This window comes from Mustela erminea, chromosome 13 (genome assembly GCF_009829155.1).
Source record: "Mustela erminea isolate mMusErm1 chromosome 13, mMusErm1.Pri, whole genome shotgun sequence".
NCBI classification, from domain to species: domain Eukaryota; kingdom Metazoa; phylum Chordata; class Mammalia; order Carnivora; family Mustelidae; genus Mustela; species Mustela erminea.
The window spans coordinates 35,161,762-35,173,381 of NC_045626.1; the positions used below are offsets into that span (position 1 = coordinate 35,161,762).

Consider the following 11,620-nt stretch of genomic DNA (forward strand, 5'->3'; position numbering starts at 1 on the left):
TGGAGAGGTTTTCTCCGGGGTTCCCCCCTCCCTCCCCCTCGCACTCCTCTCTCTCCCCAGGCCGGCACCCTGTGCCCTCCCGCTGCCAGGCCCCCTCCTGTCAGGGAGGACAGTGTCCAATAAACTCCTCCACCCGCAGGTGTGTCCGCCCTCCCACCGAAGTAGAGGGCTGAGGTGCCGGGGCCGGCCCGGGGTGGGGGGCGAGGGCGCCCAGGAGAGTGGCGCCGCCCAAAGCCGCGGTGGAGCTGGGGAGGCCCGGCCTGGAGGCGCGGGTCGGCGAGGCCTGGAGCCCCGGACACGCCCACCCCGGGAGGGGCCGCGCGCTCGCGGGCTGTGGGGGGCGTGAGGCCGGGCCGGGGCGGGGCCCCGGGTGGGGGGAGGAGCCTCGAGGCCCCCCTCCTGCCCGAGGTGCTGCGGGAGCGCAGGGAGGGGCCGCCGCCAGCTCCGCCCCGCCCCGCCCTCGGGCCCCGCCCTTCTCCCCACCCACCCCACCCCGCCGGGGCGGCCCCGTGGAAACCCAGGCCCTCGTCCCTCGTGTCTCGCCAGGCTTCGTGAGCTTCGACAACCCGGCCAGCGCGCAGACCGCCATCCAGGCCATGAACGGCTTCCAGATCGGCATGAAGAGGCTCAAGGTGCAGCTGAAGCGGCCCAAAGACGCCAATCGCCCATACTGAGCGCCGGCGGGAGCGTCCCCCGGGGGAGACCAGGACTCGCACAGGTAACCGGGGGCGGCCGGGGCGCGGGAACGGGGGTTGGAGAAGGGGCACCGATCGGACCCGCCGCCTCCTCTGGCCTTCCTGAACTGGACCCTCGCTTGCCTTGGACCCGCTGCGCCCAGCTCGACCTGCTCCTCACCCGATGCCTGGGGGCAGGCCTAGAGCTGTGGACATCCGGCAGAAATGGGCGTGGCCATCCCCCTGTTGCAGAGCCAAGAGAAGCAGGTGTGAGGGAACCGTTCTGAGAAGGTGGGGCGAGGCCTGGGCCCTGCATCAAGGAGGTCTGCACTGGCAATCCTGTTTGCCAGAAGACCCTGGGGTGAGCCTGTGACGAGCCTGTGGCAAGCTTAGTACTGGGAGAGTTTGGGAGGGGGAGCTGTCCACGTCTCCTGGGGCCTTCTCCTAGACTCTCTGGCTCTCTCCTTCTATGTCTCCTGCCTTGAAGGCTGGTGGCCTTTAGACACTTGACCTCCTCACCCCTCCAGTTCTTTGTAGCTCAGTCAGTCTGGGGCAGAAACTGAGGAGGGTGATGGCCTAGCTCTGGGGCCACTTACCCTGTCTGCTTTACCGCAGGCTCTGATGAGTGGGCAGTTGTCACCCCTTCCTGCTCAGTCTGGGTCTTGCCCTGTGGCTGGAGACACACTAGGCTACTTCTCTTCCAGGCCACTTGTTCCCCTGGGTGAAGCAGCTTCCTGGGAAAGGGGGTGGTGGTGGGGAGATGTGCCCAGCCCTCCTTCAGCCTGATATCCCACACTGCTGGGCACTTCTGTAGGCCCAGCTCACCCACAGGCCAGAGGCAGGTCTCCCAGCCCTCTATCCCTCCGCTTCCATCAGCAGTACTGTGCACCAGGTACTGTTAGGTACTTGGGACTCAGCACCGAATAAGACTAACAAGAACCCTCATCCTTAGAAGGAGGGACAGACAATAAACAAACACATATGACCAAAGAGTAAATTATACAGTGTGTCAGAAATGTTGGTTACAGTTAAATCAGGTAGTTACGGTGGGCCTTGTTGAGTAGGTGACATTCAAGGAAAGACTTGGAGCAGGTGAGACAGGGAGCCATGCCAGCATCTGGAGGAGCGAGTCTTTCATCTGAAGGGACAGCCAGTGCAAAGGCTCCAAAGAGAGGGCGGGGCGGTGTGGTGGAGAACAGCAGAACAAGGTGGTTGGAGGGGAGCAAGCATGGGGGCATGGCGGGAGAGGGGATCCTGAGGTGAGGAGGACCACCACTGGCAGCCATTGTATAGGCTAAGGGAGTGGGCGCTGGGGAGCTGCTGCAGAGCTCTGAGTAGAAGAGTGGCGAACCTATTGCAAGTCAGAGCGATCCCTGGTTGCTGTGTTGATAGGAGCCCCAGCAGAAGTCTAGTGCATGGACCACTCAGTCCGGGACAGCAGCAGCCAGTGTGGTACGAGGGAGTTGTGTTCTCGGTGTTTTTGGAAGGCAGAGCCAGGATGCCTTTTATAATGAATTGGAGGAGGGTGTGACAGAAGGAGTCAAGGATGACCCCCAGCTTTTGGCCCCAGAAACTGGAAGAACAGAGTTACCGTGACTCGAGATGAGGAAGGGTTGGGTAAAAAGAATGGGCCCTGCACATGAGAGCTAGCCACTCACGTGGAGGTTCAGAGTCTGGAGTTTGGGAGGGAGATCTTCAGTTTCCCAGTCTCCTCTCAAACCCCACCCCTATCAGCAGGACACCCTCCAGCCACCCAGGAGCAGCAGCTCTCACTTCTCTCAGAGAGGGTGCTGAGCCTCTGCTCTCTGCAAGGCTGATAAAGCAAAAGCCACCTCTCCTGCCCCCTGAGCTCTCCGCCCTGCCCATCTCTGGCTCCTGTGAAGATGCATACACCTGCGTTCACTGAGAGTGGGGCACCTTCCCAGACTGGCACTGGGCTTGGTGCTGGCCTGCAGAGATGAGGGGGTCACCATCCTGCCTGCATGAGCTTCTGGGCTCAGCAAACACAGACCACAGGACGCAGTCTGCAAGGGGGTGCACTTCCGTAGGAGTTAGGGGTCAGTCAGTAAGAGCAGCCCTTTCCGGACAGAGAGCCTTTTATCATAGATAAACTTAGCTCTGCCACGAAGGCACAATCTCTTGGACTTCCATTTCTACATAAATAAAACCAAGGTTTTAGAGTCATCAGAGGATTTTTTAGTACGGGGTGTGCTTCAGGGCCATGCCCTGAGATACTGAGGGGCCCCTGTGGGTGTGTTTTGTGTCTCTCGTGAAAGCATCTTGTCTTAGCCTCCTAGACCTACATGCAAGTAAAACCCAAGCAAGGATAGATCAGACCTGTAGATCAGAGAAATTCCCAGGGGAAGGGCTAAGTAAGGCAGATTTGCTGTGTGGGACAGAAGGTAAGAAGTGGCCCACGGGGTAGAAGTAGCCGACACTGGTAGTTGGAGTGAGGGCTTGAGAGGCGTGGTTTAGAAAACAGAGGGGTTCTTCCCCAAGGGAAAACCAAGACCAGACAGCCGGGAACCCAGACTTCATGTGTGCTTAGGAGCACACGAGGCATAGTTCTTACAGGTTACAAGTCCATAGTGCAGCTGTATCGCTGTGACTGCTCTGTCTTTATTCCCATTTTAAAGATGGAGCACAAAAGATTACATTACTTGCCTATCAGCTACTGAGTGGTAGAGCCATGATTTGAAGCTGGAGCTTCATTCCAGATACAGTGCTCCTAAGTGCCTTTACGTAAGAAGAATGGTCCCCAACCCCCACCCCGTTATCCTCACCCCAACTCTCCCACTCCAGAGTCTTGTCTTGAGTATCTGAGGGGGGATGTCATGACATCTCACTTCTCTGGGCCCCTCTCTTCTTAAGCAGTCTTCTAGAAAATTATGACATAACAGAACTCCTACAAATAAAGTTGACCTTTAATCCATTTAGACAGCATTTTAACAAAAGGTGATTTCAGGCTTTCCAACTTAAGACTGTTAGAGGCCGAAGCAGAAGGAGGTGCTGAGACAAGGCGCAGGCTCGGGGACTGCAGCGAGAAGTGGAGGAAACAGCATGCCAAAGCAGCTAAAAACCCCCACCGTTTTACAGCCTGGTAAAGGATGAGTCCTAGAGGCTCAGAAGAGCAGGGCTAGCCTGAGCAGGGCCAGTGGAGGGACAAACCATAGCCGGGAGCTAAGGGGTTGTGGGGTGGAGGGATCTCAGGGCCTGACTGACCACCTGCAGTGGTGAAGGCGAAGTCACCATGGCGGCCAGAGCCAGGTCAGGACAAAAGTGTGGCAGGTCTAGGGGAGGAGGGGGCCCCAGCAGAGCAGCCGTGGGGAGCGCAGTTGGGTGTTGGTTCCATAATGTGCGGCCTGGGTAGTGTCAGGTTGGCTCCCCAAATCCTGATGTCTTCTGACATTGTGATGCCCCGCCCACTCCTTGTTCCCCTGACACCCCTGCTCCTCTGGCTGCTTGGGCTCATTACCTTGTACTAAGGTGGGGGTTTCTCCAATAAATCTTCACCAGGAAATAAAGAGGGAGGAAGCAAAGGTGGAAAGACTGGGCAACACTGTGGCCAGGGCCATAGCCAGTGAGCAGAATACCCAAGTCCCTTGTCCTGCCACAGAGATCAGTAGCACGCGCTGGGCCCCAAGTTGAGAGCAGGGTCACAGACTCCCAGCACTGTGGTTCTGTGGTTGGAGGACACTGAGCAGTGTGTCTGACTTCAGTGGGAGTCCTCTCTCTTCTGGGTCCTGGGTTGTGGCTCTGAGTGCGTTTTGCACGGTGTCTGCTCTAAGCTGTGCTTTGCACGGTGTCTGCTCTGAGCTGTGTAGGTGCGGGTGCTTTGGGCCTGACCTGCATGGAGCTGGGCGGTGACTTTGAATCTGGGCCGTCTCTGGCTGGAGCCCAGCTGTGTTTAGAACCTGGCATCTGAATTGGCTCAGCTGACAATAATTTCCTCTCCCAGGTCGTGAGTTGGAGCTTCCCAGGCCTGATTCAAGCCCCCCTTGCTGGTCAGTGACCCTGCTGCCACCTCTTGGGACTGTGCTTTGTGAGGATCTTTGAGAGAGTGGCCAACAAGGGGTCACCCCTGCAGGCTGGGGTCCCGCTGTCCCCTAATAAAGAGAGTAGTCAGCTAGTCAGCTGTGCATGTGCAGAGCCTTGGGGAGGCTCCCAAGGAGTTGAATGAGTGTGACAGTGTGTTTGTGTGTTGGGCCAAGCATGTGTGTGTGTGAGGGGCAAGAGTGTGTATGAGAAGTTCCCCATGTGGGGCTTTGAGGAGGTGGGTGTGATGATCAGCTTGGATCTTCAGCACCCAGGACAGCGCAGGCACCAAAGGGCTGCTAGAAGCCGACTGAGGGAGGGCACAGAAGCTAGTCCAGTGGGGAGGAATGGGCACCCACGACATGCTCAGGAGTGGGGGGTGGGGAAAGGAGTGGGGTCCCCCGTGGGCTGCTTAGTTGCAGTTGCCATAGCTGACACCTGGTGGCCCTGTCCTCCTCAGTTCTTAGGTCTCTTCCCCCACCCAAAGGGACCAGCCTACTGGATCTCCTGGGTTGGTCTAAGGGTTTCCATTTGGGAAGGGCTGGGAATGCAGGGGAGGGCGGTGTGTCAGGACCTCTTGGGCAAGCAGCAGGCCCTGGTCTGAGTGCAGGAGACCTGCTGCTGGAAGAGCAAGAGCCCTGCCCGCATGGGCAGGTGGGCAGGGGTCCGTGGAGGAAAAGCTCTTCTGTGAAGGCAAAGCTGGAGGCTGGGTATGTCCTTAAAATAGTCACCCCTCAGCGACTTGGTAGCTTATCCACAGTGACATTTCAGATCCCAGACACCCCTTCCACAATCCCTGAAGAAAGACACAGAGCTGAAAGAGGAAGTCTGCTCTGTGTAGCAGCATGGTGGACAGATGAGCCGGGCACAGAGGCTTCAGGGATTGGGGGCTGGGGAGCAAGCTCCGCAGGAACCATGAGCAGGGGGTAGGGCTGGGAACCCCCAAATTCCCGGGTTGGGGCAGAGGGCCATGAAGTGGTGAGGAGGGCAGAAGATAATTCAAGGTGGAAAAATGTGATGAGAAGGGGACACAGCCCCAGTCACCTAGGGCTCCCCCAGTAAAGAAGGCAGGTGAAGTCCTGTGACATGGGGTAGTCTAGAAGGATGTACAGGCAGGAGTGTAGGGAATGGAGGAGGAGGAGGTAGAGGAGGGGAGGGCTGCAGACCAGAAGGGACAGCCGCAGAGCCTGAAGACCAGGGCCATAGCACTCCCCTCCCTGATGGACTGTCCTTTCTCACACTACCCACCCTGCAGGGTGCTCAGTAGGCTTCCATCCAGCCCTTCCATGGTCAGCACCGCGGAGCCTTCTAAAGGCTTTACGTGCCTGGAAGCAGCATCACTTTGGCCACGTTGGCCGGCCACCTTGGGAGCAAAGGGAAGGGTATGAGCTGACCGTGAAAGGAAATCAGCAATGCCGAGGGGTATCCATAGAATTCCAGTAACACGGATATGATTTACTCTCCATCTCCAAACTGAGTGTGTTCATTTTCTGAAGGTTCTAAGACATGAGGGTTGAGCATAGGAGAAGAGGAGAGGCCCGTAACCTCACACAGGGGGTGCTCTTGCAGCAGCGAGGCCCTTCTCTGGGGTTGGGGTTGGGGAGCCAGGTGGGACCACTGGGGCGGGAGGACTGAGTGGCTGGGCTCCCCGGATGCAAGTCGCTCTAGCCAGCCTTGGATCTGCCCTGCCTTCAGGGTGACCCTGACAGGCTCCCCCTGCTGGTCCACAGGCTGAGGCCACAGGAGGCTGGGGTGGGGGGTGTGGAGAGCGTGCCCCCCCCTCCCCCCGCCTTGTATAACCGAAGGTGATACAAAGCAGAGAGCGTGCTGCCTGATCTGCTTGCTGGCCACGGTGGTTTGAGGGGCTGTTTTAGTTTCTCCTAGCCCTCTCGCCAAACTGCCCACGCCCCTCCTCCTGTCCCTGACGCATGATGGATGCCCTTAGTGGCCCTGTGTGAGGTTCTGCTACTGTTCACAGTGTACCATGTGTCTGCATATACAACCGTGTGTGCGTATGTGTGTGCGTGTGTGTGTGTTGATGTGCCCATGTCGTTTGTCTGCCGGCTTCCTCCATCCTTTGAGTTCTTTTCGGTTCTCTTATGATTTGACTGCTGTTCTTTCATCAGAGCTTTTAGATTGATGCTGTGGTCTGGTGCTGTATAAATATTTTTCCTTTTGATTTTGTTTTAACCTTTCCTTGCCCTTCTTCACCCTCCTCCCAACCGTCCCTGCCCTCCCACAGTCCCCGACCCCACCCGACCTGCCCCTGCCTCTTCCCTCCCCTTTGCCCACACTCTCTTGTCCTCTCTTTCTCTCTCTCTCTCTCTCTACATATATAAATATATATAAAAATCTTTTCTTCTTTTGTCATTCAATCAAATTCCAACAACCCAACCAGGGCCAGTCAAATCCACCACAGTCTCGCGCTGAGCTAGGAATAAAGTTCACGTAATCACATGAGAGTGGAGAAAACAGTCCCCCATCCGTAAGTTCAAATCAACTCAAAGTTCACAGTGTGACATGATGGCGTCATGTAACAAGGCTAAGAATCGGTTGCATGACAATTGCCGTCAAGTTTCGTGGAGGTGCTGTGATTGGAGCGTTTTTCTTGGATGTTGTATCAGTTGATGATTGGCCCGTCATGATCACACGTGCATTCTCTTGACTTTTGTGCTGCCACAATCTTTTTTGCTGTGCTCATTTTTGTTTTGTTCTTGGTGCTTGCAGTGGTTTTACTTTCTGTTGTTTGGTTTTTCTTGTTCAGCGTTTTTGATGCTTCTCTAGATGTCACATAGAGAAAAAAACAAAACAAAAGAACCAAAAAAAAAAAAATAGTAAAAATAAAGATGAATTCCTGAATGATCGAACATGGGATCACTTAACTGTGCAAACCATTATTTTTTTTTCTTAAAAATAAGGAAAACATCTTAAAAAAAATCTATGCGTGGTTGATTTCCTTGCACTTGAAAATATTGTGATTTTATTTTTTTCTAGAAATTTGGGGGCCTTTTTCAATTGACACTTTTCCTAGGTCTGGTCTTTTTCCAGTTAGGCTATTTTTAAATCTCACTTCAAAAGGAAAAATGAAAACGAAAATCAAAACCAAAATCTCTACTGTAACAGAATGATTAAAAAAAAAAAAATTCTAAACCAAAAAAAAAAAAACAAAAAACCTAGAGTACAAAGCCAGAGGCCTCTGAGAGAGAGCCTGGTAACTATTGTAAGGTTTGTATTGTAGCCACCTCTGCTAAATTAAATGTGGGGCGGGGAGGCGGGGGACTGGGGGTGGGGGGGGGACTTTTTGGTTGGTTTGGAAAAAACAGTACTGACAAAAGCAAAATGCACCTTTTTGTTTACAACTGAAAAAGGGTCCTTGACAAGTGTTTTTTAATTTTATTATTATTTTCTTTGGTGTTGTAATTGTTTAGACTGCTGTGTACGGTTTGCTGTTTGTTGAATCAACAGTGTGAAAAACCTGCCAGCATGGATTGATATACGCATGACGTTGTCCCCTCAACTGGGGGCTTTGCAGTTCTAACTTTCTCAATGTAACCAGTCACCCCCATGTATAAGTGGAAGCTGCTTGCTATTATGGAGATGAGTCTCATTTGTTAATTCACGATGATTAAGCATTCTCCTTCTGATTCTAGTCAGATCATGATTTTTTTTCCTTAAAAGCAAAACAAAACAAACGAAAAAGTCACCATTGAAAACAAAATCAAGAACTGAGTTAATTTATCTGAGCTTGATGATGAAATCCGTTCTAACTTTTTTTAGGTTCTCCCATCCGCTCCCTTGAAGTTCCGAATTTCCTCTAAATTCCCTGGCATGTATGAGAAAAATATTATGTGTGTGTGTGTGTGTATGTGTGTATCTATGCATATACATACACACATATCCATGTATATCCACATATGTGCAGGTGAATATATTCTACACATATATCCAGATATACATATATATACATAGCCTCGCAAATAGTTACTGACCTTGGGAAAGAAGCGGTTGGCTGGAAACTGGGCAAGGGTTCAGCAAAATTCATGTCACGGATGTCTTGCTTCTTTTCCTCAAGCTGGGGAGGAGGGGGCTAGGCTGCTAGATTTTTGCTGTCTTGTTTGCTAGGCTTCTGTATACATATTGTATCTGGGCTAGATCCCTCAGACATCGGTTTAATTGTGAATTCATATCCCACAGTCCCAAATTCTTCCCTTAGATCCAGCTACCCCCCCATTCCAGAACTCGAAAGGAACCCAAATCGAGACCCCTCTCCCAACAACCAAACCTCAGCTACAGTCATCACCACTAGACCTCCAGTGGTTTCTTACTCTGAACAGAAGAGTCAATTTCTTTTTTATGTATCATGATCATGACTAATTCTCATACTGGTCTCTCCCCTCCCTCCCACCATCCCCCAGAGCTCCCCGAGGCAGGGTCCTTTTGGTGTTTGGATGCATTTTGTGTTTCCTCTCTTGGCTTAATCAGCCCTGATTTTCTTCATTTTAGGGCAGGATGCTGAACGGGCTACATTAAAAAACAAACCTCTCTCTATATATATTTATAAATGAGAACTGTTGGATGACACCTTTGACATATCAGCCAATATCAATCAAGCTGAAGACTCCAGACACTTTCTGTGACTGTAACATTTCTTCAAGGAAAGTATAGCGTCTGTGGAGTTCAGAGGGCACGTGTTTGGGGGAAAATATATATGACCCAAGAAGATGAAGAAAAATGAGAAAAAAAAAACACAAAAAAGGCAACTTTAAAACAAAATAACTTGAGACCAGATGGGGAGGCTGAAGGGCTGGGAAGTGGGAAGAGACGCTGCTTACCGATCCCCGGGGCTTTTCCAGCCCGTGGGCGCCTGAGGCAGGCTGGGGCAAGCGGTGTGGCGGGGCCTGGTCCCCAGGGGGCGGCTGGGAGGCCGCTGCTGAGCATCTCTATCTGTCATTCCTTTAGCTATTTAGGGACCAAAGGACCAAACTTTTTATTGCAGCTGTGTAGCTCTATGTCAAATAGAGGGGGATGGAGGAGAACCTCCTTCCTGCCTCGTGGCTGTTCTTGAAACAGCTTAGAGCGATTCTATGAAAAAATGTAATAAAAAAATTAAAAAAAAAAACAAAAAAAAGCAAAAACAAAAAAAAAAGGAAAAATAATGCTTCAATGCTTTTAAAACAGCAAGATAATAGTTCTTTGATACTTTGAGAGGCGCTTTGATTACCCTCATTCAAGTCTATGACACTTTCCTATGGTTTTCTGTATTATATGTCTGGATGGAGCTGTTAAGATGAACAAATTGGTGGATATTTGGGGAAAGCAACAAAAATGTTAAAACTCATTAACCGTGAAGTGTGAGAAAACAAGGAGGGGAAAAAAGGGACTTACAAGGCAAGAGAATTGTTGTGAAAAGTCTGTAAATGCTTCTAACTCTTCCCCCTCTTAAAATCATAATAGTTGTACAGAATTTTAAAAAAGGAGAAGTTTAAAATACCTATATAATAGAAGAAAAATTAGAGGAAAGCAAAAAATAAAAAAAAAAAGGAAAAAAAAAACCTATAGAAGTTAGCGTTACTGCTAAAATCCCAGATGTTGTAGGACTGTACTTTTGTAGAGTTTAGACTGAGCATCGATCCCTTCTCCCCGCGAGTGCTGTCGGACGCCGTGCACCCCGAGGGCCTGGCCGGACTCGCCCAGACCTGCGGGCTCCCGGCCGCTCACCGCGCGGGTGGGGGCCGCGCCGTCGCTGGAAGGCCCGCCGCCCGCCCTCGCCTGCTTCGCTCCGGAGCTGCGCGCGCTCGCCCGCTCTCCGCAAGCCCTCGACACCTGCCGCTTCACTCGCCTTCCATGCTTGCTCCAGAGACTTTCCGGGCAAGGGAGACCTGGGAAATTCATCGTAAAACAACTAAACAACACACACACACACAAAAACCTTAAACAAGAGAGAGAAAAATAAACAATCTTTGAAGAATTTCTGAAACTGTTTACAAGGAATTTTGAAAAACAGGGATGTTTAAATGATGCCGGCTCTGTTTTTCTGTAAATAAATTTGCATATTTTGTAGGACTTTTAATTGTAATGATAGAGAAAAAAAACAAGGAAAACTATTTAATGAAAGCACGATATTTATCTTTGGTAAATGACTTTAGAGCAGTTAAAAAGACATTGCTTAAAAAAACTCAGAATCAGAAAAAAACACTGAATTATTTAAGAACACATATATTTTAAAGTATAACATATTTATTATAATTTATTTGCACCGTTGGGAAGACTTGCTTTGGCATTCTGCCTTGATACCCTCCTCTCATTGATGTCCAGGTCATTTGGAGGCCAGGGGGCTCTCGGACTTACCAACCCCCTCCCTTTTCTTTTTTCTTTTTTTTTTGCTTTAGACGAACAACTGTCTGGTTCCTCTTAGGCCTCCTGCCTTTCCTTTCTTTCTGTCTATTTCGTTGGTTAATTATCATTTTTTAAAATTTTCTTTTTCTTTCTCTTGGCTCCTCCTTTTAGGATGTCCAGATGTTGTAAAAAAAAAAAAAAAAAAAAAACAGCCGCAGTTCAGTACAACTGCTCTTTTCACACTCAACTCCCTAAAACTCCTTGTAACCTTCTGTAACTATTGGATGACGCTTTCTCCAGCTTAGCCCTAAATAAAGCACAGTTTAAAAAAAAAAACAAAAACAAAAACAAGACTTTTTCAGTGGTCTGTGCTTCTCGGAATCTGGCCAGCTGTGCCTCGCTGGCTCACTGGCGATAGCTTGGTCCTTCTCTCTGTGGGGTCCCTGTGCTACCCGGGTCCTCGGTTGGAACTTAAGCTGTAGGGAGTGCTTTCCGGGAGATGATGGGGGCAGAGAAAGGAGGTCCCCTGCCACACTGTGAAACACCTTGTGGTGTGTCTCTGAAAATCTCCATTG

The 11,620-nt window shown here is 51.0% G+C and overlaps 1 protein-coding gene across 50 annotated transcripts in view; it reads left to right on the forward strand.

Moving 5' to 3' along the window:
* CELF4 (CUGBP Elav-like family member 4) overlaps positions 1-11,268 on the forward strand; it is a 289,407-nt gene extending 278,139 nt beyond the window's left edge. For 36 of the 50 annotated variants that reach the window (XM_032310485.1, XM_032310492.1, XM_032310508.1 and 33 more), the window contains 2 exons: positions 547-718; positions 9,213-11,268. In XM_032310485.1, coding sequence (XP_032166376.1) covers positions 547-674 — 128 coding nt within the window. In that variant the 3' untranslated portion in view covers positions 675-718; positions 9,213-11,268. Of the gene's footprint in view, positions 1-60; positions 140-546; positions 719-7,107; positions 7,195-9,212 lie in introns of those variants that run through there. The other 14 variants (XM_032310476.1, XM_032310478.1, XM_032310477.1 and 11 more) reach the window with 4 other exon arrangements.
* Positions 11,269-11,620: the final 352 nt, after the last annotated feature.